This window comes from Hippoglossus stenolepis, chromosome 9 (assembly GCF_022539355.2).
Source record: "Hippoglossus stenolepis isolate QCI-W04-F060 chromosome 9, HSTE1.2, whole genome shotgun sequence".
In the NCBI taxonomy this organism is placed as follows: domain Eukaryota; kingdom Metazoa; phylum Chordata; class Actinopteri; order Pleuronectiformes; family Pleuronectidae; genus Hippoglossus; species Hippoglossus stenolepis.
In genome coordinates, this window is record NC_061491.1 from 26,002,837 (window position 1) to 26,029,408 (window position 26,572).

General features: G+C 44.1%; 4 protein-coding genes across 8 annotated transcripts in view; 2 read left to right on the forward strand and 2 right to left on the reverse strand.

Annotated features, from left to right (window-relative positions):
- Nucleotides 1–8,195, forward strand: part of kank1a (KN motif and ankyrin repeat domains 1a) — a 47,603-nt gene extending 39,408 nt beyond the window's left edge. For all 5 annotated transcript variants that reach the window (XM_035165449.2, XM_035165448.2, XM_035165451.2 and 2 more), the window contains 9 exons: nt 905–1,075; nt 3,018–3,126; nt 3,330–3,599; nt 3,893–3,980; nt 4,685–4,904; nt 5,801–5,943; nt 6,676–6,876; nt 7,041–7,139; nt 7,289–8,195. In XM_035165449.2, the coding sequence (XP_035021340.2) occupies nt 905–1,075; nt 3,018–3,126; nt 3,330–3,599; nt 3,893–3,980; nt 4,685–4,904; nt 5,801–5,943; nt 6,676–6,876; nt 7,041–7,139; nt 7,289–7,351 (1,364 nt within the window). In that variant the 3' untranslated portion in view covers nt 7,352–8,195. The remainder of the gene's footprint in view (nt 1–904; nt 1,076–3,017; nt 3,127–3,329; nt 3,600–3,892; nt 3,981–4,684; nt 4,905–5,800; nt 5,944–6,675; nt 6,877–7,040; nt 7,140–7,288) is intronic.
- Nucleotides 8,196–14,799, reverse strand: cfap157 (cilia and flagella associated protein 157). The gene is made up of 11 exons (XM_047341259.1): nt 14,702–14,799; nt 14,081–14,270; nt 13,446–13,585; nt 12,457–12,728; nt 11,599–11,752; nt 11,199–11,466; nt 10,578–10,699; nt 9,837–9,987; nt 9,275–9,408; nt 8,944–9,084; nt 8,196–8,520 (listed from the first exon to the last, which is right to left on the reverse strand). The coding sequence occupies exons 3-11, from the start codon at nt 13,583–13,585 to the stop codon at nt 8,463–8,465; spliced, it is 1,440 nt and encodes a 479-aa protein (XP_047197215.1). The 5' UTR covers nt 14,081–14,270; nt 14,702–14,799; the 3' UTR covers nt 8,196–8,462.
- An 842-nt stretch (nt 14,800–15,641) lies between these two features.
- On the forward strand, nt 15,642–22,051 carry gle1 (GLE1 RNA export mediator). The gene is made up of 15 exons (XM_035165138.2): nt 15,642–15,858; nt 16,599–16,817; nt 17,098–17,256; nt 17,550–17,698; nt 17,806–17,866; nt 18,073–18,330; nt 18,806–19,019; nt 19,254–19,366; nt 19,655–19,867; nt 20,019–20,209; nt 20,303–20,432; nt 20,837–20,941; nt 21,075–21,157; nt 21,248–21,311; nt 21,434–22,051. Exons 1-15 carry the CDS (start codon nt 15,757–15,759, stop codon nt 21,500–21,502), a joined length of 2,130 nt encoding a protein of 709 aa, XP_035021029.1. The 5' UTR covers nt 15,642–15,756; the 3' UTR covers nt 21,503–22,051.
- On the reverse strand, nt 22,045–26,447 carry ptgesl (prostaglandin E synthase 2-like). Its single transcript, XM_035165139.2, has 7 exons — nt 26,128–26,447; nt 24,973–25,161; nt 24,807–24,862; nt 24,344–24,496; nt 23,986–24,186; nt 23,778–23,895; nt 22,045–23,216 (listed from the first exon to the last, which is right to left on the reverse strand). The coding sequence occupies exons 1-7, from the start codon at nt 26,422–26,424 to the stop codon at nt 23,088–23,090; spliced, it is 1,143 nt and encodes a 380-aa protein (XP_035021030.2). The 5' UTR covers nt 26,425–26,447; the 3' UTR covers nt 22,045–23,087.
- Between the last annotated feature and the right edge of the window lie 125 nt (nt 26,448–26,572).

Here is a 26,572-nt window from a genome sequence, read left to right on the forward strand (position 1 = left end):
GCTGATTCATGGCTCCTGAGTTACATAACATGCATTCATGCTGGCTGGCACACGAATGCAGGCCGATTGTCCACGTTGTGTGCGAGTCTGTTTTTGCGGTCAGCTGCCGGCCTCTTTTGGCTTCTGGGGCCATTAACCAGACCCAGTTCATTCTCAAGTAACCAGTAATTCAACGATCACAGCACTGGGCTTGTTTAACAAAGTGGGAGCGACTCTATAGAAGTGTGTGTTAAGATGCTGATGGTAGTGGATACCAGTTCAACAGTCGAATCAAATTTGTATTTAGTTATTTATCTATAGAGTGAGAAGAAAACTAAAACACTCATGAGGAAAATCAATGTCTAATATAACTGGAGAGGTCTATCAAATTGTGTATTTAAATATTAAATCATTAGTGCAAAAGAAAATGTCTGTGTACGAGTTGTTTCTATAAGATTAAAACATCCTAAAAGCAGTTGTAGTGCTGGGTGATGAAATTATATCAAGATAAAATGTTCATATGAGTCGATAATTCTCAAGATTAATGTCACATTATTTCCTTTGGGTTTAAAGACTGATGTTTTCTCCCGAGTGAAGGTTGTGGTTTTAAATCTGAGGTCAATGAATTATCGGTTATTTCCTAATAAATCTGAGATTGTTTTGTGTGAAGAACCTGAACACACCAGATTGTGCTGTTTTCCATCAGACTGCAACTTTATGTCCATCTCAGTTTCTCAAGGTGACGTCACACTGTCACATCTTGTTTTTGTCCCATTAACCATTAACATGCACAGAAGAGAAGTTTAAAACAATACGTTTCCTGCTCATTATCATATTTACGCACCATCAGACATCAGAAACTCACATGCTACCTTCTCCCCGTGCGTTCAGACACTGAACCCTCATCTCTGTCTCCTCCTTCCAGAGACCAGTCAGCAGCCGAGCTCCCAGTCTCTCTCCGCTCAGACGGAGCGGTCGCAGGTGGAGAAGACGTCCGCAGGTTTGAGTCCAGCAGACAAACCTGCACAGCAACAGCAGCTCAGTGCCGCCGAGCAGAAGAGCAGGATGCACCTGCAGATGTCCACAGCGCTGCACGGTACGATTCTGTCCCCCACAGCACAGACGTTGATGATTTGGCTGAAATTTAAATGTGGTAGTCCACGTTTAGGAATGATGGCTGAGCAATTGTGCCACGTTTTTTAAAAGAGAAAAATGCGTGAATATAAGCAGCGTGGGATCAGGGGAGTTGTCTTCTTTGCCCTTTCTTGTCCCATAATCTTTTCGGGTTGCTTGGACCAAACGACGATGAATAATCGTGATGGATTGTCAGTGATCAATAGAAAGTCTATTTTTCCTTCGTCGTACGTGGTTTAGAGACGAGCAAAGAGAGATTATGGATTTTTATGGGTTTGAACATTTTGGATAATGTCTAGTCGTCGTCTTTTTGGACATTTTGATGAAGAATTGTTACGTATTTTCACTTTAATTCAAGAAAGGCTGAAAAGATGAATATAGCCCAGTGCTTGAACACACAGGAGGTTAAAGAGGAGCCGACGCCCCCGGTGTACGGAGAGTAATGATGCGATGGAGCCTTGTTGTTCGTAATGGATCCCAGAGCTCCGTGATGTACAGTTACCTCGTAGTCGAGCAAAGCAACTGAAACAAATCTCTGTTTGGAAGCGAGCCGGGTTTCAAAAATACAAAGTAATTTTATTAGATTTTTTTTTTTAAATCCAGTGAGCTGGTGCACGGAGCCAGAAAATATAAAAAAACACTAACTGAGCTGGAGGCTGCGTTGCTGCGTAAATCTGCACCGAGTTCTCCGGGCCAGATGTGCAGGCTGTGGTTTGGTAGCTAAGAAAACCTCCACTGCTCTGAAAACTGATCACTGGTGAAGTGATAATGTTACAGTTGGTTTTGAAAAACGCAGCAGATGGTTGAAGCTATTCTTGTGTCGGGAGGAGATGGACCACAATCCTACTGCCAGAAGGAGCCTGAGTGAATCTGTGTGGATTTCACACATACTTCGTATATAAACCAGGTGACCGCCAAAACATGGCCACAGTCAAACCACCACCATCATCATCATCATCTTCATCGTGGGCCTGGATTCTTTCTGACGACCTGCTCCTGCTCCCACCTGTCAAAACATGGGAAACGTGCTGAATGACTCTGCTGAGCTGACACTCTCCAATGTAAACACATGCAACTGCATACATGTTGCTACATGAACACACACACACACACACACACACACACACACACACACTCTGAGTTGTTTCCCCGGAGCAGTAAAAGAGGCCCCTCCGTCGGGGCAAGTCTTGGCAGATGTGCTGAGTGTTCTGGCGCTCTTCGCTGGTATTTGGGTTTTCGAGGCCCTGTACTTAAAATGACTGAGATACTTGAGGGTTTTGGGAGAACGTCCAATGCCTCGCTGACATATCGCCGTGGAAACAACAAGAGATGGACACTCAATGGTCACTTCACTCTCTGCCAGAGCTCTCGATCATGTCGGAGAGCTCTGGAGGACCTTTATCAGCCGGGTGTAATGAGCTGAGCCGGCTCGTTAGTGAAGTTGTGCTGCTAAGGGGAGTTAGTTATCTGCTGTCGTCGAAGAGGAGTCAATGTCTCCCACCTTTAACACAGAGGCTTAACAATGGATGAGGAATAGTCGTAAGATAATAAATCAGAAAGTCACAACGGCAAAGTGAAAATAAAAAGTAAAAGAGTTTCAAATAAGTTAACTTGCAATACAAACACATAAACATAGAATAGGAATAGTGTTGATGAGGTTGTTGGACTCTGTTCGGACTTTGTTGTGTTGTCTCAGATGTATTGAAGTCTTGTCAATAAACCAACACGATTTTATTATAAAGAATAAATGAAAACTACAGGAAAACAGAAGAAAAACAAACCAAGACGTGAAATAAAAGATGCACCTTAAAAGTATCATTCATGTGGATGTGACAATCAGCCGTTAAACTTCAGATTTACTTTGATCTTTCTGTCTGAGTGATTCTGCTGTTTGTCCCCCTCAGGGCAGCCCGGCAGTCAGAACACACTGAAGTCCATCATGAAGAAGAAAGACGGCCGGCCCGACTCCAACGGCACCAAGAAGAACCTGCAGTTTGTCGGGGTGAACGGAGGGTGAGTCCGAGAATGTTGCTTTTAAATTAAACTAAGTTATCTTTTACGTTTCATTTCCAGGTAACTGTTAAATGTGTTAAGCAAGGTGGCTTTTGTCACGTTTTTAAGTATCCGTACTTTTAAAGAGTTGTAAAAACGTGTTCTCTTTAACCTGAGTTTGACTCTTTATGTTTCTCTGCCTTTGTCGCCCCCGTGTGGCCCAGGTACGAGACTACGTCGAGCGACGACTCCAGCTCAGAGGACAGCAGCTCCTCCGGGTCGGAGGAAGAAGACGAGGAGGAGGAGGATGAGGAGAAGGAGGAGGATGAGGAGAAGGAGGAGGAGGAGGATGAGGAGAAGGAGTTGGGAGGAAAGGAGGAATACAAGAACGTGGAGCAAAAGGGCAGCAGGGAGGAGTTCAAACCTGAGGGAAGCGAGGACGTGGACAAGAAAGACGAAGAGGAAAGTTCCGAGAAGCCGGAGACGAGAGACAGGTGGGTTCATGAAGAATGTAATTCAGCACAGGGAGTGAACATGGGAATATTTTATGAATTAATCTACTGATTATATTTCTTCACTACTGTCTTTACTCTGCATGTGATCACAAAATAATCTGATTTCATTTGACTATTTTCTTTGGCTGGTTCCTGGGTTTGATTTCTAATAATAGCCAAGAGAGCAGCTTGCTTACCAAAATAAAACCAAAACTATCTCCAGTTAAATTGAAGTCATTTGAGTTTTAAAATAATAAGCTCTGTTATACAGTATGTATGTTCTTTTTTTAAAGGTATGAGCTGAGTGAGAAGATGTTGGCTGCGTGCAGCGTTCTCAAAACTCACCTGAGTGACCCAAAGACCGTGAGCAGCAAAGACGTGGTGAGGAGTTTGGTTCACGACTCGTCCTGTTTGTGTTTACTGACTGGAATCTGTGTGTTCTGACGAAAACACCGTGAAAAGTTCACAGTCCCAGATCCCGCTGTTCTTAACACATCTGTCACAAGCTTCCATCACCACATACTATATCTGTAATCATCTGATTGAACTCTAACATTTTAATATTTGAGCTGTGAGTCTAAAGCTCAATGTTCAAGTCTCAAAACATTCAAGGCTCAATTCCTCATTTATGGAAATAATTACTAGACCCTGACCAATATGGATTTTTTAGGCGGATGCCAATATTAAGGAATACAAAAATTCCAGTACCAATAAATCACATATCTATATTTTAAAACAATTGGCAATGATTCCTGAGATGTCGTTATCAAACTCTTGTAACAAAGAACATTCGGCACGGTTTATTCTGTAAAATAAGTTTTAATATCTGCAAACATTAAACACGAACGATGAAAATATCTGTGAAAAGCTCACAGATATTTTCATTAGCTGCAAAACAACACGTCTGAGCTTAAAGGTCAAAATGTTATTTTTATACATCAGCCTGAATCATCATCATTCATTCTAACTGTTTTATGTTCTGTATATAAAAATAACGTGAAGTTGTATTTAACTGTCCGTATGAAATGTGCTGGATGACTGTTTATTTTTATAACGAGTATTAAGCAGTCCTGGCTGTTTTCCAGAGAGCGTGTCTGAACACGGTGCAACACGAGTGGTTCCGTGTGTCCAGCCAGAAGGCGGCGATGGGCGCCATGGTGGAGGACTACCTGGGAGCCTTTGGGTCCATCTCGCCGGCCGTGCTGCGCCACATCGTCAACATGGCCGACGGCAACGGCAACACGGCGCTGCACTACAGCGTGTCGCACTCAAACTTCCCGGTGGTGAAGAAGCTGCTGGATGCAGGTGAGACGCCTGAAAGGAGCGAAGACGAGAGACGAGATGTTCTCTCTGCAGAAGTTTAAGTTTTTAGTTTTCAATCACACGATGTAGTCTTTCTACATTTCTGTTGTCAGATTAATCTGAATTTATAGGCCTGGATTTATGTTTGGGAGATGACGTGGTGTCTCCAGGGTTGTTCTCTACTCGGCTACTTCCCCTTATCTTTAATTATTAGTAGATCTAAGTAATTCTGGGACTCTTGATATTCCTTCATCTGCCACACATGATCCTAAACTTCATCATAACGGTCATAAAAGCCTTTTAATTTAACTTGTTAAATTCCTGAGAGGTAAATAAAAGTCAAGACGATAATGCTAGCTGGGCTGAACAACCCAAAGGCCAGAAAGGAAGATAATAAACTTTCTCTTTCCTGCTCTTGAACACGTTTCCTCCTCCAAACAGCCATGTGGCGATCTCTCTGAAGGCTCAATAGACTGTGATGAGGTCCCGGCCACTCGCTGCTTTAAAAGCCTTTTGTCTCCTCGGCCTTTTGTGTCCTTGTGCCGTGTGACAACACATCCACTCCCCTGTTCCCATTGTAGCCTTTGTCCTCGCACCGGCCCCCAGTTCCTTAGGCCCCTGCAGCCCCCCCCAGTGCCACCCTCACACCCACCTCTGTCCCACCAGGCTCTGATGTCTCACCGCGGAGCTTCTCGTCCTGCAGCGAGTGTAAAGGATGAGTTCAGACAAGGCGCCGTGGTCCCAGGTCTCTGTGAAGTAGAGACGTGATTGACTGACGCGTCACGGGCCCGACACATTGTGCATTCGTTGTGTTGTCTGACAAATCAATCACAGGCAGAGTCGGAGCGCTTTAAACATCATGTCTATCTCTGTGTGTGTGTGTGTCTGTGTGTGTGCAGACGTGTGTAACGTGAACCAGCAGAACAAGGCGGGATACACACCCATCATGCTCGCAGCGCTGGCAGCCGTGGAGGCGCCCAAGGAAATGCGTATTGTGGAGGAGCTCTTCAGCAAGGGCGACGTCAACGCCCGGGCCAGCCAGGTCAGTGACGGCAGGGTCGGGGGGGGTCAGAGGTCAAAAGGCGGCGGCAGGGCATCAACCACAACCACACCGCGTGTTTCAGGTCCTAATGGGCCGCGATCTGAAGGTCGAAAATCAAACGGAGGCAGATTGTATGTGACTGAATCAGTTTATGAAAAGTTTATAACATTTTAAAAGCTTCTAATGAGGTGTTTGTCTCTAATTAATTTGTAAACCACAAACACACCAAATTCAGAAAGATGAACTTTTACTCTTTGGTGGGAAAAATGGAACGTTGGTGACACCAAGTGGTGAAAAGGTGTAAATCGTTTTGCAAATGTTGAGCTGTCAGGGAGTTTTTATGTTTTTTTTTTTATCATCTGAAAACAGATGTGACTGATATTTGTAAGAAAGCTTTTGGATTTGGGCTTTGAGTTAGTGGAGAATTTTCTTTTGCCAGTTTTACAAATGAATCATCGTGCGTGTGTGGGGGGGGAGATGCAGGAATTATGGCTGTAGCTGGTTAATGATTAATGATTCGTTATTAATTGATTTATTTCTCATTAAATTATAAAACAGTGGAAAATACCTTTCTAGATCTCAGTGTGACACCCTAACAAATTCTTGTTTTGCCCAGCAACTGCAAATCACAAAACACAGCAAACACAAAACACAATGCGGTTAATATGAAAACACAACAACACATTACAAAACCCTGGCAATGGTTGTCCGCTGACCGAGCTGTTGTTTCAGGCGGGTCAGACGGGGCTGATGCTGGCGGTCAGTCACGGCCGCATGGACATGGTTCGGGCGCTGCTGGCTCACGGGGCCGACGTCAACATCCAGGACGACGAGGGCTCCACGGCGCTGATGTGCGCCAGCGAGCACGGCCACGTGGAGATCGTCAAGCTGCTGCTGGCTCAACCCGGCTGCGACGCCAAGCTCAGCGACAGCGTGAGTAGCTCGTTCTCTGCAGATGTTCTATCGACACAACTCTTGATCCAGACTTTTGAAATTGACAGATTTACTTTTCTTATTTCAGTTAATTTAAACTTTTTATTCCTTCTTCTCCTCTTTGTCTCGTTGTCTTTGTTGACTTCCTGTTTCCGTCCGTCCAGGATGAGAGTAACGCTCTGTCCATCGCTCTGGAAGCAGGACACAAGGACATCGCGGTGCTGCTCTATGCACACGTCAACTTCTCCAAAGCCCAGTCACCGGTAAACATCAACTTTATCTTTATGTCCCTTAGGCACAAATTACTATGACAGAGTATTAGGGTCTATTAATGACATGATTCAGATAAAGAAAACCCTCCAGTCTGTCGTCCGTGTGATTTTAAACGTGTCCCTGTTCCACCGACTCGTAGGGAACCCCTCGACTCGGCAGGAAGACGTCACCCAGTCCCACCCGGAGAGGCATGTTCGATTAGAAGCCCCGCCTCTGCCCAGGAACCCCACGCTGCTATTGGTTCACGCCGAGCGACGCCTTACCTACAGCTGGGCGAGGGAGTTCATCCCAAACAACAACCAACCAATGAGATTTCTGGAAGTATTTTTTTATTTATGTGCACACCTCTGTCGTCCAGGACGAACCCAAAGTGCCCTTTGAATGTAACCAGCTGGTGCCTCGAGTCCTTAAACCATCAGCAAACCACTGGAGTTCACACCAACGTGGACTAATGCAATTTTGTCCTTTTTTCTTTTATTTACTGTTTTCCATTTTTTTTTTCCAATTTGACCATGTTTTGATTTCTAAAGCTCAATGTTGATCATTCAAGAGCATCGAAACTTCTTTGTGATTTATTTTTTATTTTTCAGAGCGTCAGAGTAGACGGAGAATAATCCACCCAACGCGTTAGAGGAAACACTTCCTGTATATATTGCTCGCCTCAAACAACCCGGTGTCACTTCTGTGTCCCGGTGAATTCATCGATGAATAGCCGCGACGTAGAAACTGTACTTTTATATAAATCCTTTGTGTCTATTTAAAAAGAAGAATCACAGTATTTTGAATATTTCCTATTCCTACTTAACGATCCATGAAGTTATATATTTATCAAAGTATAGTTTTTAATGCAGATATATGTATTTCATTGTACATACGGTGGTCATTAGTTTAGTTATTCTCCTTTTTGTCTCTGTCTCTCACGCGTAATGTATAAACTGTCCTTCCTCCTCTCGTCTTCATCGCGGTACTGACTTTCATCGTCACATGAGAATTGAAGTGCCTGAGACTTTGCCATATAACAATAAACATCGATTAAAGAATTTAAATCTGTGCCGCCTCTTCATCTATGACTCATCTAGGTGTGTTAGTTTTGTGAGGTTCATTTATCAAATGATTAAAAACTAGACATCATAAAGGTTTAGAACAGATCAAAGAGGAAGACGAGTCACATGTTTTTACAGACGACACAGGATGTGTGTTATTTTTTTAATGCTCATATCATCATCACAGTAAAACGTATAAATGTCACATTATCATTGTGAACTTTTGAAAATTGGCATCAAAGAAGAATACGTTTTAAAATGAGTTTGTAATCATTTGTGTTTGTTGTGTTTGTTAACGGAGCCGGACGTCTTCTGCCCGGACAGTTTCCTGAGGGAAAAGGGAAAATGAACATGAAAAAATATCAAATATCAAAATATCACCAACTACAATTAAAGTGACACCTATTTCCGATTCTAAATTGTATTTTGATCTAATAGCTGCTTACATTTTTTACATATAAAGGCCGCCATGTTTTTTTACAGTCGTCCAAACTGGAAGGTTACCACAGGTTCTCTTTCATGTTTGAAAGAGGAGGTGGTGTTCAGCTGCAACATGACACTTCACCACTAGATGTCACTAAAGTCTACACTGCAACTTTAAATGTCCAAATCACAGCCTCTATTGCTTTAAAATAAGAAGGATGAGTTAGTTCTATTAATGTTGTTCTCTAGAAAACTATTAAAGTCTTTTTAGTGAGTCTAATTTATGTTTTCTTAGAAGTTCACATTCAGATTCACACTCCTGACGAACCTGGGCAGAGACGGGAAGGAGCCTGGTCCCGTCCTGGAGAGAAGGTGCCTCTGTGCCGGAGGCGGGACGAGGCCGAGGTCTCCGGGTCTGTAGCGAGCGAGCTGGAACTGGAAACTGGAAACTGGATCCAGAGTCGCTGCACTGCAGAGACACAGGAAACAGGGAGATGGAGACAAAGATGGAGTCGGTCGGGTTTGAACTCCGATTTTACTGTTGATAATTTATAAGTATGAGCTGAGACACTGAAACAATGCGATCGCTGCAGTAAGTTTCTGATCTTTGTTAAAATACCAGCGCATCAAAAAGAAATAGGATAAAGAGATTTAATGACCTGGCGGCTGCAGGGTCAGAGGTCAGGTCCTCCCCTGAGGAGCTGGTGCCTGTGTCCATCACGACCAGAAGCTTCTGCATCAGCTGGTTCCACCTGTCGAGGCCGGCCTCAGAGTCCTGCTCCTCCAGGGCCTCCTGCAGGAAACAGAGCACACGTCAGGGAAACCCTCCTCCATGTTGTCTGGTTTTATCAAGAAGATGATGTTTGCTTGTCAGTAGCACAAAAACCACAGACTGAATTGCAAAGGAAATCTGGTGTGAAAATGAAACATGAGCCGAGACAGAGCTCAATGAAATCTGGTGCAGATCCGGAAAAGGCATCCAGGATGTTTACATAACACCAACTAGTGATTCTTTGTTATTTGCTTGCGCTGACATTTTAAATTGAATCGAGAAAAACTGTCACTTAAAGTACGACCTCGCCTTAAATAAGTTAAGTTTGGTCTATGATGAGTTCAAAAGTTCTTAACATTGAAAAACACATTACACGACTTCCAAAAACGTCAAGTTATTGTTGTTCATTTGGTCCAGATGTTCCTGACGTGAGGCGTTCGGTGTTTTACCGTCAGAGTTTGTCTGAGCGTGTCGACGGCTTCCTGCATGACGCTCTTCATCCGGCGGCTCGTCCTCTTCGCCACCTGCAGCTCGGCCTTCAGCCGACTCACCTCGGTGCTGTGGTTACTGGGGCGTTCTGGCACCGAGGCCCCGACCTGTCTGAAATATAACACAAGCGTCATCGTGGGGGTTTGGCTCGGTGGCGACTGCAGGTCACGAGGTCCTTGGTTCAATTCCAGGAAAACTACTTTAAGTCATTATCCAACAAATACGCCACATTTACAATGACTTAATTTGTCTTCATTGTCAATGTGTGTCTGCTCTCAATAAAGTATCTGGTGCAATGTAACCTGAGCACATCTGTCTTTTACTTCTGCAACTACTAATAGAAATAATATGAATATGATAACTGTATCTAGTGAAAGTAAAACCCTGGTTTCGTGAGTTTATGTGAAGTTCTATCAACCCATCACACACTGTCTCAGATTCATCTCTCCACCCTTTTCTTCATCCCTCCATCCTGCATCCCAGAACAGAACCTCCACACTGAGTCTCCCTCCGCCCGGTCACCACTTCTCCATCAATCTCTCCTCCACATCCAATACACCCATTTCCATTCACGCCTTTAAATCCCACACAGTAGGGAAGTGGTTCCTCCTAGAGGAAGAACTTCTCTTCCCTCTGAACACTGAACAGAATGTGAAGGACGAGTCAGGGACGTGGACGATGGCCACTTGGTGACCTCTGACCTGAGCATCTCCATCTCGACCAGGACGTGTCTGTGCTCGGCCTGAAGCTGCTGCTGCTCCTGCCTGCAGACGCTCAGCTCCGCCTGCAGCTGCTCACTCTGATCCGTCACCTGCTTCACCACCTGACGGAGGGAGGAGGTCGGTTTTTAAGATTAAATGTAAAATTAAAATATAAACTTTGATGTTTTGTTAATCCAGCACAAATCAAACGTTTTCTTTGATTTCTTTCTAACCCTAACCAGCTGAAAACTTAGATTTTTTTTAACAAAGCAAACAATAAAGAGGAGATGTTCATTTAAGTTTAGATTTTACGTAAAAGAAAAATGTATTCAAGTTCTATATATTTTGTTTTATTTGTCTTTTTGTTTATGGTTATTTATGATAACGTTTTTTTATCAAGCCTCAATTACATTTCTTTGTCTTGATAAACATTGACACATTTTCACATCGGTATGGGACATTTTTCACCCCCTAAACCCAAAAATCCATATCTGTCTGGTTCTAATACAGATATCAAGTATTTATCTATTCTATAACTGTACAATCCTGTTCCTCACGTACACTGCGGCTGTATTAATGAGTGGTTACATATCTGAAGCCTCCCGTGACTCCTCCTCTCACCTTCTTGTGGATGCAGACCTTCCGGGACAGATTGCGATTCAATTCCTCCAAGATGTCCGAGTCCACGCTGTGTTTGCTCTTGTGTTCCTGCAGCGCAGAGTTCTCCCTTATCAGCGCCTCAGCTTGCTCTGACAGATGACTGCACCGAGACAGCAACTCCGTGTTCTCCTCGAAGGCCTGTTTGGTCTCCTCAGGAAGCTGCTGGTCCACCAGGCGCTGCACGTTTATAGCCATGTTGACCTCGTGGTTCTCCATCTCCTTCTCTAGCCTGTCACCCGGGAGCAGGAGGGCAGAGAGAGATGGACACGGCCATGAAAGTTTGTTTTAGAGACATGTGACTCCCTGTTGAAGCTTTGTGACATTTGATTTTCCGTTGCTTTGTGTTTGGTGCAAAACCAACCTCTTCTTCTCCAGCAGTACTGTCATCTCCAGGTTGTGGAGGTCGGCTGTGTGCTTCTCCTCCTGACTGGTCAGCTGCTTCTCCAGAGACTCCATGTTGGACGTCAGCTGCTCCCTTTGCCTCTTGAACTCCTCCAGACTGGCCAAGCTGGACTCTGGAGGGAGGTGGACACAAGAGGTTAAGGTTAGAGTCCATTTGTTTGTTTGTGAGACCATCTCCACGAAACTCGGTGAAACAATAGGACAAGGGAGAACAGATTAAATCCTGGGATGGATCCAGGATCGTTTTTTCACTTTCAGGCATATTTCGGGGACTGAAATCTTTGAGTGTGTTTGATTTGATGCAGCTTGATTGACGCTCTTCTGTGTTTGTTTGTCCGTCAGCAGGATTACTCAAAAACTACCAAATCAATTTCCATGAAGTTTTGTGAAGGGGTGGGAGATCATCCAAGAAACGCATAAAAATATGGATTTAGATAAACGGGCAGATCCAGAAATATTTTTTCACTTTGTTTGACGGGACAATTTAAGCTGCAACGATTCCTATCGCTCCCTGTGGATTTCTCCACCCTCCCAGCATGCACCTGCAGGCTCCAACAGGGGCCTTTGAGATATCTGCTCATCACTCCACATTACATTACTGTAACCTTATCTGAAGTTAGGGTTTAGATGCCAAACTCTGTGTTCTACTGCTGCACTAAACATTTCAAATGTGTTGTCGAACTGAAATGCATCAAACTTCCAAGAGGGTGGAAGAGGTGTTGATTTCATACTGGTCTTAACTGTCTCAAGATCTTTCCATCAGACCATCGACCTGCGGCACTAAAATCTGAACCTCTGGTTTAACGCTCAGTCTCACCAAGCCTCTTGTTCTCCCCGCCGAGTTCCTCTATCCGCTCTCGAAGCTCCTGGTTCATCTGAGTGTGCTCTAGCTGCAGAGCATCTTTGTCTTTTCCTGCAGCCTGTCGCTGAGTCTCCAGCTTCACATACAGTTCCTCCACCTCGTCCTCCTTCTCCAACAACGAGCGTTTCAGATAGTCCGCAATGTCGTTCTTGTCTTTCTCCAGTGAACAGTACTGAGACGTGAAGTCCTTACTCTGCTGCTCGAAGTCGTCACACTTCAGCTGATACCTGTCAGAGGAGGAGGGACAAAGTCTGTAATGATTCATGTTGATGATAAAACATCAGGTTAACAAAGAGAGGATTTTTCAATGCGTGAAGATGTTTTGGATTATTGTTAAAAGTCGTGTCCAAAAAGAAAATGACGTCAAAATCTCTGGCTGCAGCTTCTGTATTGTGAGTTTTGGTCTTTCTATCTTTTTCCTCTCCAGAAAAAGTTTTTAGTAGAATTTTGAACACATAGACTGAATATGGTGAACAAGTAAAATTAAAATAAATAAAAGTTTTAAAAAAGTAAAAAACTAGGCTACAAGGCCTCAGCTGCAAAATGACACAGAAAGCGACAAAAATACAAAAAGACACAAAAACAACAACAAAGAAACACAACTGATCCAGGAACCAGTGAGTTATTTAAATTAACATTCACGACTTCAGTTCTGTTCTATGTTCATGTACTGAAATGACACACAATCAGTTCATCTGCTTACATGTAAAGACACGTTTATTCTGCCAGTGATTAAAAAAATATTACTCTACTACTTTAATAGCTCTTCTTTGTTTCTTTCCTGTTATTATGCTTTTTTTTTAAAAATCTAATTTAATTTCTGTTTCTTTATTGTATGTACAACACTTTGAGCTGCATTACTTGTATGGAAGGAGCAATACAAATGCATTTTATTAGTAGTATAACTGTTATGATTGTGATTATTCTGATGATCATAAGGTTACCTCTCCAGCTGGTCGGTCAGATATTGGATCTGATTCAGGAACAAATCTCTCTCTCTGTCTCTCTGCTCATCTGGACTCGTCTCTTCTGTTTTCTTCTCCGCTTCTGGCTTCTCACTCGCTTTTTCTGTTTTTTTCAGCATCTGTCGAGAAAGTTTGTTCAAGTTTTTAACCCTTTGATGCACAACATGGGTCAAAAATGGCCCGTAATCAAATCCTGTGTTATTTCATGCATGAGTATTTCTTTGCTTTAGGTTTGAAATGAATGTATTTTATCGTTTAATATTCTAAGTGTTCATTAAATATCTTGTTTTTGATTACCACAAATCATTACTTTCCTTGTTTCTTTCTTACTTCATAAACAAACGTAAATTGTGTATTTCTACATCACTTTCACACACATGGGTCAGAAATGACTCGTACAGTTTGTATCCTCAAGTCTTATTTCACAATCCATTACTCGTGAGAAAGAGAAATATGTAATACTAACTAGCTGTAATAGCTAGATCAAAAAAAAATAAAACTCGAAATATAACAGTATATACTTAATAGACTGATTGATATGCATTTGAAAATATTATTTAGATTTTCTTTATCCAGAGTGTTAGTGTGGCTGGTCACAATCATTTCAGACTTACGGTTGAAATGGTCCTAAAGATGCTGAATGAAGAACAGGATGAGGAAGATGAGGAGGCAATTCTCTGGATTCTGAGTCCTTTGATGACATAGAAGATTCTCTCATCAAAGGAGCCTTCTTCATTCAGGAGAGCATGAATCCAAGACACAGGACAAGGCTTCTTTAATGATATAGAAGACTCGAGCTTTCTCCTAAACGAAGAAGGAAGAATAAGTTATGAAACCTTTTGGCAAAGAAACACTCAGCCATGCAGGAAATAACCCAGGAAATTAATAAAGATCATGTTTGACCCATGTCGTGTATTAGAATGAGCTGCCATGGCTTGTGTGTCAAATGGTTAAAGGGATAGTTCACGCAGAAATGAAAACTCACTCATTATCTAGATTAGATTAGATTCACTTTATTGTCATTACACAGTACAGGCACAATGCAACGGAATTAGGTGGGTCTAACCAGAAGTGCAATCAGCAATAATATACATATATGATACATATAACAGTATATACAGAAGTAGGAATGGGTTGGATAAGGGAACAGTTAAACATGGGAAGGTAACGGGGATGTTATATATTTGTGCAGTGGAAGTAATAAAACATACACTAGGAGGTATAGACCTACTCACCCCTGTGCCGATGGAGGGCTGGGTGAAGTGTTTGAGTCCACAACACACTTCTGGAGTTTGGGGAACTTTTATCTTCAGACGTAAACAAACAGAAACTTGTTGCTAAGCGATGCTGCGTTCAGGGACACTTCGAATAGTCACCACTTCACACCACGGGTGGGAATCGTTCTCAGATTTATAATATCAGTAATAATAAATCAGTATGAATTATGATGGTAAGCTTAGAGAACATGTATCTATACTTATGATTTGTATTGATTTTTTTTTTATTATTGGCACTTTTCAGTTACTTTATATTTACTTTATCATGTGTTTGTATTCTGCCAGATCCTGAACAGCTGTCTGAAAGTTATTGAAAGGTCCTGAGGCTGTTCTAAATATGTAAATCATATAACTCATATATGCTGTATACAATACAAGACTGAAGACATGAGAATAAAACGTGGTTACAAGTAGTGTGGGCCAGTAGCTGTTTGTTGTGTACCATTAGAAGTTCATAACTCGTAAAAAACATATTTTGAAGTTGAAGGAGTAACAATAAAGTCTGTTTTAAATGTTCTTATGGATGTTAGTGTATTTAACTTGGGGAATGCCAATGAGATCCAGTCATAAGGGAAAACATCTGGACCAAAGTCAACTGATGATAGTAAATAAAACTGTAAAAATGGTTTATATGCAATTGGAAAGTAAGTGAGTCTGTCTTAGCTGTCTTGTGACCCCCAAAACTACTGAGTACATTAGAACATAAATATAAATAAATATAAATGGAGACCGTTACTAAAAACGATATAGGCACTAAGATCATGCATATGGATCTGATAGATGTGCATTTAAAAACAAAACATGTTTAATAAGCCCCCCCGTGACTGTGACAGCTGCCTCCAAACAGTGTGACACCGGAAGTGCCTCGACCCGGCCGGATACTAAAACCAGCGTCTGTGCCCGTGTCCCGTCGGTCCGCGTTTGGTGCAACACCGCCCGGTTCAACTGGCGCAGAGTGGCACGGAGCTTCCGGGTCGTCGCAGGAAGTTTTGTGTTTTACCCACTTCTCTGTCATGATGCCTTCGGAAAGTTTACGCTGGAAAACCCTGGAGGCTTTGAGAAACTCCCCGAAGGGAAAGATATCGTTCGACCCGCGCCGCTGGGAGCGAAGCGAGGTGAGTTAGCATTCGGCTAATTCAGGTATTCAGCTCACACTGATGGTTTCACGTTAGCCAGGCTGAGCTAACAGGCTACTACAGCTCATTCAGCTGCATTTAACTAACTTCTCTTATCATCTAAAATAAACTGTGCAACATTTCACCTGAATCGGGATCTTCTCCAGTCACAACCGAACGGAACAACCAGCTGAATGCACCGACACTGAAGCAGCTTGGTGGGAAACATTCAAGTGTATTTACTGCTGGATACAGTGTGAATTTAAAATGGGTAATAGCAATTAATAGATAAACATGTACAGTAAATAGAAGAGATGCATGTCAGTGGAATTAGATGTTAAACATCCTTCTAATATTAACAGTAACAACATTTACAGCTGCTCTTATCAGGGCAGGTGCTCAAACACCGTAATAGGAAAAACTACATTTTCAAAATGAAAGTTTTAAGTTTTAATCTTGAACTTGGGAAAAACATGACAGTGTATTCAAACTACAAATAAGCTGGATGAAAGTTTTTATCATTTAGGATCATTCCCATGTGAAGATTCAAAAGCAGCGCTCGTGCCTGCAGATGTTCCATCAGGCCAGTGTGGAAGGTCTGATCTAATGAAACCATGTGAGATGAGTGGATGTGGTCATGCTCTCCCAATAGAAATAAAAGTCATTTGATACATTAATACTGTTAAAAAACCTTCATGAATGAACCTCACTTGTGTTAAAACGTGTCTTTGTTCTTGCAGAATATTCTGGGCGGCTATAAAGAGACCATCAGCTTGTCTCCACAAGCCGGCCTCGTATTGGACCGTCTGGGCTCCTCACCCCTGCAGACGTCCTCCTTCCTGGACTCCAGCTCTGGACACTCCAGCCCCGGCCTGTCTGAGCAGACCCCAGACTCCATTGTGTCCAGAGAATCAATCTTTGAAATCAACGCTCAGGCGCTACAGGTCGAGCGTGAGCAGGCAAGTCTGTCAGTCACATCTGAACACATATTATAAATAAATACCCCGACTTTAGTGTATGTCTGAAAGCAGCTTAGACTTCAGCTTAGACTTCACGTGTACAAGAATCAAAAGTGTCAAGAGCTGAGCTCAAGTAACACAAGTCAGGGATGATCACCAAGAACATGAGGATCGAACAACAAGCGCTGCACTTTGTTTTATTCCATGTGTCTCCGCTGAACTCTTCTTCATCTGTCTATAATTTGTAACTCTGTCATTGCTTTGTGTTAATGTGCTGCAGACTCTCAGCGACGAGGCGAAGGATGAAGATCCAGAGACAGACGACAGTGAGGTGTCCAGTCCTGTGCCTCCACCGGCCATTTCCCTGCTGTCGCCCAAAGCCATGGAGATCACCGGCCGCATTATCAAGATTGAGAAGGAATATAGAGAGAAGGCCCAGGTCAGGCACAGGGATTTTGTTTAAATTCTCCCACCTGCTGTATATCATGTTTCAGACTCAAACACGTTGGCAGTCATGATGTGGAGCTGCTGTTCGTAGTATGTGGCTTTGTCTTGCACTCACACACGCTTCCAGCACAGCTGAATTTGGGGGTTAATGGAAGGTTGGTTGCAATCCTCCCTCTCCTTAGTTCACTTTCACTCCTGTTATATGGATGTTATATGGTTACTGTGTGTAGGAAAGATGTAATAACCCTGATATACAAGTGATTGTTATCTTAATCTGTCTCTCAGGTGGCGCTCAGACAGCGACAGGAGATGCAGGAGAAGTTTGTAGCAGAGTTGGTGAGTTCGGGGTCGGAGCAGCTGAAACGCTTCGAAGAGTTCATGGAGCTGAAGCGAAGGCAGGAGTTCCAGAGCATAAGAGACATGATGGACAGAGAGTAAGAGCCAACAGCAAGGATGTGACAAGTCTCATTGTGTTTCACTCATTTCATTTCTGAAACGTTGTGATCAAAACGGTCTGGTTGTTATTCTCTCTGCTCCGTAGAACCAAAGAGAGCATCGGGCGACAAGAGAAGCTGAAGGAAGAGCAAAGACACAGAATGAAGGTTTGATCAGCAAGTGTTTATCAAGCACCTTGTGGTAGAAAACCGTTTGTTCTGGTAAAACTGGCTCCATTTTTGTTAAGATTATGTTTTAAAGAGCTTAACGTAATCAAGTTTTCCCTAAATCTCTCCCTGCTGAACTAAAGATAAGTTTCCAGTTATTTTATAATTGATAAAATGCTTGAAGTGGTCGTCCTTGTCGTCCTCAGATCCTGAACCTGCGACTGAGGGAGGCAGAACAGCAGCGTGTGCGCGAGGCCGAGATGGAGCGGCAGCGGCAGGCGGAGGGCAGGGAGAGGTTGAGAAACCTCAACACCATCCAGGAGGAGATCCTGCAGCTGAACCAGCTGCTGGAGCCGTCCTCCCAGTCTAAAAACAACCTCCCTCCGGCCAGCCTCAGCTCCTACAGCACCCGCGGGAACCAGCTGTGCTCGCAGGTGTCGGAGGTCGTGAGAAAGACGGCAGAGGTCAGTTTAAGTTCAGGTTCAGATCATTGTTCCTTCTTACACTGACAAGGAACAAGTCTAGAGAAATGGGAGATGATTGTGAACGTGTTGAATTACATAATAAGATTCAAACTACTTTTGTTACTCATTATAGAAATCTACAATTCAGTAGAAATATTGTTTTATTATCTTTGATTCCAGTTCAAGATATCTTTAATTTGGCTCAATTTAAGATTCCTTTTATCTTACCTTTAAGATACATTAAGTTTGAACTTCTGAGAATGTTGTAGATAGCATGAACTTGAATTATGAATAGTCAGTGATGAAGTTGTAGATATCTGGAATTATCATCATAATTAAGTTGCAGATGTCTGTAATACTTATATAAACCGCATTGTACAAGCAGATGAAGTTGCTTTTTGAATAAACTGCTGGAAAGGGTAAATTATATAATCTTTTAATCAGTGTTTCCTCTTCTCACCTCATCTCTCTCCAGGGGGCGTTTCCCAGCGTGGACGACATGACTGCGGCTGAACGAGCCCTCCACGAGATGCGGGCGCTGATTCGACTGCTGCAGGAGGAGGTGGCCAAGGTACAGGAACATAAAAAAGGGGAGGAGGAAGCGCTCAAGAAGCAGGCGGAGCTGCAGGTGCAGCAGGAGGCGCAGAAGAAGGCGGCGCAGTTGGCCAAAGAGAAGGCTCGGAGGAAAGGTGAGAGGGAGCAGGAAGAATTACAACAGTGTTCGGTTCATCGTTTTTATTTAAGAAATGAAAGCTGCAGCATGAGGTGGTGTTAGTCCCTCACCCTCAGGGATCAACCCTGAACACCCCCCTTCATGTGAACTAAAAAGAAAAGACATTTCAACAAGTACAGTGAGAACATCCTGTTGATTTATTATTATTGATGTGATGATATAACAGTTCAATGTAAACCTGCTCCTTCAGGGCTGCAGAACAGCGCTGAAGACACTACTTTGAAATGGTACAAGGATCTTCAGGATTCAGCTGCTCAGTGCGCTCAGTCCTTCGAGCAGCTCAACTCCCCTAAAGACGTCCAGGTGGGTTCATCTTCTCTGATCAGTGTTTGGAATGTAAATTTCCCAGCAGCCTTTAGGACACTTGCCAGGAGAAACTGATTTTAGATGAATAATAACAACAACAGTCTTATCATAAGAGACAAGAGCAGACGACAAACAGCAGGAGGATACAGACTGTACCAGTGAGCTGAGACTGACTCGCACTTGGTCGAACAATTGACAAACTCCAAACTGCGGCTCCGCACCACGATCACCACTGACTCCAATGACATCATGTTCATACCTGGTTTTCTTCCTTCTCTCTCACAGACAAAGAAGCTGAAGCTGGAGCTCCAGAAATCCGCCAACATCCCCATCAGTCAAATCGCCAGCAACTCTGGTTCGCAGCTCCGAGAAATCTTCGACAAGATCGACAAGCTCCTGTCGGGGCGGTCGGTGGTGTCGGGGGGGAAGTCTGTCTCCACCTCCCAGCATCCACAGGGCCTGGACTTTGTCAGCTATAAACTGGCCGAGAAGTTTGTGGTGAGTCCGTCCAGTCGTCACGGAACCTCTAAAGTTCAGGACATGAGTTTGTGTTGGGGGTGATGCAACAACAAATGAAAAAGTAGCTGGTCACTTTTACGACCTGTTTTCACTCCACAAACCAAATAAAAACTTTAAATCCTCTGGACAGAAACAAGGAGAGGAGGAGGTGGCGTCTCACCACGAAGCAGCCTTCCCCATCGCCGTGGTGGCCTCTGGCATCTGGGAGCTGCACCCGCGGGTGGGCGACCTCCTCCTCGCTCACCTGCACAAGAAGTGTCCATACGCAGTCCCACATTACCCTCCAATGAAGGACGGTACATCTGTGGAGGAATATCAGAAGTGAGTGACTCAGACACCTCCCTCCACTCCACTTGTGTAACGTTTTCCCGCACAGATTTTTCACGTCCGGTGTTTTGATCTTCACTTCCTCAGGATTCTCGGTTACCGTGTGGACGACTCCGGGATTGAAGGTCAGGACAGTTTCCTGAAGAGGATGTCTGGGATGATCCGTCTGTACGCTGCCGTGATTCAGCTGCGGTGGCCCTACGGCTCCAAGCAGGGGGTAAAGACATTCTTGACCTTTGTTGAGGTTCTCGTCCGTCAAGAATCAAAAGTGTCAAGAGCTGAGCTCAAGCAACACAAGTCAGGGATGATCACCAAGAACATGAGGATCGAACAACAAGCTCAGAATGTGCAAACAGCTACAACTTACATGTGGTCGTCCTTTAAATCACTTCTTAAGTCTTATTAATACATCCTATTGTAAAAACTTCTCATTTATACGTCATATTTTTATTTGAGTTCAACAATCATTATTTTTTTCATCTTATTTCAAACCTGTTTTTCCTTATTTTCTCATTTTTGTGTTTTAGCCTCTTTTTTTTGGTCATAAATCACAAAGTGAGTTGCTGAAGATGTTATCTCATTGCACATTTGAATTTGAACTGGTTATTTGTTGCGTTTCAGTCCGCCCCCCACGGTCTGAACCACGGCTGGCGGTGGTTGGCTCAGATGCTCAACATGGAGCCTCTGGCCGACATCACGGCAACGCTGCTGTTTGACTTCCTGGAGGTGAGTCTCCTTCACATCACTGCTGGTTCATGTGTGAAGGATTCTTTATTAAATCTTTTATCTGTACATCTCTTTATTGTATCTTGCTGTTTTTTTTATTTACATTTAGCATCTTTGTGTTTGTCTCTCTCAGGTTTGTGGGCATGCTCTAATGAAGCAATACCAGAGCCAGTTCTGGAAACTCATCCTGCTGCTGAAAGAGGAATACTTCCCCAGGTACACAACACGCGCCCTCGGGATTTAAAACACAGATTAACAGCAGCTGTCAACAAAGCGTTGAACCTTTTCTCTGACATGTGTCTCCAGGATCGAGGCAGTGACCAGCAGTGGGCAGATGGGCTCAGTCATCAGGCTCAAACAGTTTCTGGAGGTAAGATACTCACCGCTCATGTTAGACGAAAGAACGATGAGTCTGAACGCTTCTTCTGAAAAAGAGACGTTCGTTAGAGGGAAGGTTGACTTGTTGTGTAAAACTCTGAATCCCTCACACAGACATCGCTGCAGAGAGGAGAGATCAAACCTCCCAACGGTCAGCTGAGCTCCTCGTTCTGGAGGTCGTGAGGACCTTCTGCGTCCCTGCTTCCATGTACTGGACGCCTTCAAGAGCCAATCAGGAGGAGGCTGATGCATCATGAATCTCTCTCAACGCCATTTCATGAGTTTTTCCATCAGCAGCTTTGAAACAGTTTCAAAGTGGCTAAAAATGAGATGTTTGTCAACCAGACGTCTGAAGAATCAGTTCACTGGATGTTTTTTTTCATCCTGTTTGGCTTTGTGTCTTTTATTCTTTACCCTCCAGCATTCGTTTGTTTTTTTTAGGGTGAAAATAAATTGTCAGGAAAATGTATTTCTGCTGCCACATATGATTGATAGAAATCTGTAAATAAATTTTGCCTCATTTTAAAACATTTTCTTCCTTGTTCAAGTGAAACGTTTCACATATGTAATTAGAAACCATCGTTGTTAGTAGCTCATAGGATTTATTTTGTATTTACAGAATACGATTTAAACACTGGCACTAATGTGTTGCTGCTAAACCTTTAACTTTATTCCATCATCAATGTGGTAGAGTTGTTATCTTGTATGTAAATTAAACACACAGCCCCAGTTTTCCTTTTTTATTATTGTACCTTTTTACAGCTATGCACACCGAGTTGGTCTTAATAGTAAAATCAGACGTGAAGTGAAGACATTCAAACTGGCAGCTCAGCTTATTGGTTCCTCACCACCAGACTGATCCTCTATCAGTTACACAGACTAAAGAAATCATCTGAAATAAATACAGAGAGACGACCTGATCTCCTGGATGACAAAACTACTGAATCAAGAGAAAAATCGGATTAATCAGTTTTACAATTAAAATAATAGAGCTTGAACTGAACATAAAATTTCTAAACGTCGTTTTAAAACGTTTCCTCAGACTGAGCTTCTCTTAATGTGGACAAACAGTTTCTCTTTTCAACTCTGGTCCTTTGAGACTTTCAGAAGAGTTTGACAGCTTAGTATTTATGACGAGGAAAATCTGGAGAAATGAAAATGGATTTGGACTGGCTGAAAAACAAGGGCCATCAGGACCAAATAGATTCCATCAGAAACCAATCAAGGCCTGGAAACATGTAAAATAATTTCCCAGATGTGCACAGATGTCAGATTTTCTCTTCTCCTTAAACATTTTTGCAGGAAATTCACAGAGTTGCTTCATCAGAAATATGTTTATTAACTCCTTCACTTGTAATCTGACTTCATTGTGTTGGTTAAGTGCCTTAAAATTGCAGAAAAAGGAACAGTGAGTTTTCCTAATGTTATTGCAGTTCCAACCGTTCACCACTAGAGCTCAGTAAAAGTCACAGATGTCCTGAAATGAAGAATGGTTCTGCCAAAGAGCAGCTTGGTCACTTAAGGTTAAATTAAATATGTGATGACACAATTTTCTCAGGTGTGATGTCTTTATCTACTCGTTCTTACAAATCATCAGGTTTAAATTCGCGCGTGTCGAGCAGGAAATTGAAAATGGCGGCAGCGACCGCTCTCACACCGTGGAAGCAGGACGTGCTGCTTCCCGGACGCCGGTCACTTCTCTTCCCGGAGGTTTAACGTTCGTTTTGATCTTTTGAAAGTGGCTGGAAGCCGTCTCAGTGTCTCAGCTTCAGATTCGACCTTCGTGGTCGAGCGTCGCTCTCTCCATGCGTCTGTACCAGAGTTTGACTTTGGTGTTCTCCATCATGTCGTCGAACGCCTGCAGGCCCTCCATCACTCGGAGGACGCCAAACACCGCCTGCAAAGTAACGAGGGAAAACGTTAGCAGACACGATGACCGCGTGACATCACCCACTGGTTTGTGAGCTGCCGTTCTAAAGCCTCCAGTTTGGCATATTGTCCGGCGCCATCTTGTTTACTTAAAACTAGAAGTAACCATATTTGGAGGAGTGGGGGGTGGAGCCTGACCGAGAGCTTGGGGAGGGACACAGTGCGCCCCACTACACCGATTGGATGGTACTAGCTGTCAATCACAGGGAATCCCCGCCCCTAGACGTACAGTACATGATCTATTTGACTCTAAATGGATCAAAGTTTACTGAATGAACATCAGTGTTGAAGAAGATTTGAAAGTAGAGCGACAATAAACTCCTCAGGTTAATATTTACTGACGTTACAAGTCAAGTGAGAAGTAGACTTCTCCAGAAACTCTGCCTCTGCTGGTCATTCCTGAGAATGTGGGTTTCAGGAACATTGGCTTCACTTTATTGGACGGTTTAGTAACAGTCGGACTTCACTGGTCCTGTAGTTTTACACATTTGTGGTGTACAAATACTCTGGAGCTGTTGTGTGCCCTCACCAGGTCGGCCAGGTTAGGATGATCTCCACCCATGAACTTCCTCTTCTTGCCGATGGCCGCCACCCAGTCGTTGACGGCCTTGTACAGATCCTGCCTGACGTCGTCCTGCAGGTTGTATCTGTTGGGTTGAGAGGTTTTTTAAACACTTGAAAGAATTCAGCGGAGAGAACGTGTTCCGACCTGAGACGTTTCTTCGTGTTTCACTCACCGACTCTTCAGCCTTTTGGAGATCAGGAACATGGCCGCAGCTCCGACATATTTGGCGAAGAAACCTTCAAAATTACCAAACTTGCCCTCGCGCACGATGTAGTCGAAGGCGGACAGGGCCTCGCCGCTGGTTCGGTACACATTCGGAGATATGAGGTGCACGAGCCAATCATCAGCCCACTGGCGCCACTTCATCTCCTCTCTGGAAACAGGAATAGAAGATGTTAAACATTTACAGACAAGTTTACATCTTTACATTTATCACACGACCAGTCAGTTGGAAGTTTCATTACTCACGTTGGGAAAAGATGGGAACTATAAACAGGAAACTCGTGTGTGAGTCGCACGCGTGGACTTACTTCTGCATCCCCTTCTCAGGGTAAATGTCGGTGGAGTCGGCTTCGCTCAGCATCAGCCAGTACTTGTTGAGAAACTCCGTCACCTCCTTCCCGCGGTCGTTCACCGACTTCAACTCCGGGTAACAGCCGAGGATGTCGGACATACTTTTCTCCCTGGACGACAAAACAAGGTCACATTTAAAACATCCGTGTGTGTTTGACTCTGAACCAGTTCATCCAGGCAGAAAGTTTTGAAATTTTAGTTTTTTATTGATCATTTCATTGATTCGGTTAGAAAATGCCTGTATCACAGAAAATATTTAGAATTTTCTGCTTAAAAGAAGACAAGAACTTTTTCCGATTATCAAAAATAACTTTCCTCGAGCAGAGGTTCATTTACTTCAAGGTGGTTTTAAGGTCAAATATGTACATTCTCCTCATTTAATCGTCATTAAGAGAGAACCGATATTTAACATGAACTTACTGGTTGATTAAATACGTCCTGATGGCGCTAATGATGACGGTTGAGTCGTTCAGTTGCTGCAACGGAAGAAAAAGCACGTTGAGGGTTTCATTGAAAAAATGAATACGGTTGAGAAAAAGGGTTTAACTCCAGTTTACTGTTACACTGAGGGAGACATGTCTCTTACCACGTCATCCTGCACCATCAGGATGGGCACCTTCCGGTAGGTGGACCACTTGAGCTCCTTCCTCATCACCGGGTTCACCTCCACGATCTCGTACGGCAGCCCGTAGAAGTCGAGGAACGCTCGCACCTTGCTGCAGAACGGACACGTCTTGTACTGGTACAGGGTCAAGTTCAGACGTCCGCCTGGAGCCTGGAGCAGGAAGCACGACGTTATTCTCCCATGTTCGTCTGTACATGTATGTGACATGTTCGTGTGTACATGGATGTGACATGTTCGTGTCTACTTGTATGTGACATGTTCGTGTGTAACATGTCACATACATCGAGGAGATTTGTTTTAGGTGGTCGGAACAAAAAGATGAGAAAATAAATACGAGCACTGAAGTAGAAAAACAAGGTGAGACGGCTGAAACAGATCATTATACAAATATATGATGTCTTTATATCACATATTCTATGTACAAATATACAACCAAGTATCTGTCTGACGGTTCATGTACATACATGTTACACATATGTACATGTGACCTGTCCCACCTGCCCCCTCTCTCCCCTGTCCTACGTCTCTCTCCCTCTCTCTCTCTCTCTCTCTCTCCCTGTCCCACCTGTCTCCCCCACCCCCCCCTCCCCATGTCCCACCTGTCTCCCCCATGTCCCCTCTCTCTCTCCTGTCCCACCTTTCTCCCTCTCTCTCCCTGTCCCACCTGTCTCCCACCTCTCTCTTCCCACCTCTCTCTCCCTTGTCCCCCTCTCTCTCCTTTCCCACCTCTCTCCCCCTGTCTCCCTCTCTCTCCCCTGTCCCACCTCTCTCCCCCATGACCCCTCTCTCCCACCTGTCTCCCCTCTCTCTCCCATGTCCCACCTCTCTCCCCCATGACCCCTCTCTCCCACCTGTCTCCCCTCTCTCTCCCCTGTCCCCCTCTCTCTCCCATGTCCCCAATCTTCTCCCCTGTCCCACCTCTCTCTCTCCATGACCCCTCTCTCTCCCCTGTCCCACCTGTCTCCCACCTCTCTCTCCCATGTCCCCAATCTTCTCCTGTCCACCTCTCCTCCCCTGTCCACCTGTCTCCCCTCTCTCTCCCATGTCCCCCCTCTCTCTCCCCATGTCCCCAATCTTCTCCCCTGTCCCACCTCTCTCTCCCCACAGCGGACTCACCTTGGTGTCCTCCTGGGCCAGGTGCTGCTGGACAGACATCTTCACAGACTGGTACAGACCCAGACCTCCACCGAGCAGGAAGGCGCAGCCCAGCGCTCTGCCTCCTGCTCCCCGCAGGGAGAGCAGCTTGGACCGGACCCCGGAGCCGCCGGAGCCGCCGGAACCGAACGACCTCCGGGACCCATATGAGCTCAGGTTCCCCACCAGCGAGGACACGGTGCCGGGCCTGCGGACCCCCGGAGACTCCAGAAGGGACCAGCCGACCTTACCCAGTGTTCTGGCACACAGGGCCGCCATGTTGGGTTTACATAAAGTCCCACAATGCACCGGGAGGAATGATAAGCAGGTCGCGTGTTCCCTGAGTCGAGTCTGACAGGCTGAGTGCTGCCGCCAGGCAAATACATAAACATGATATTTACTGATGATAAGTTAAGATAAGATAAGA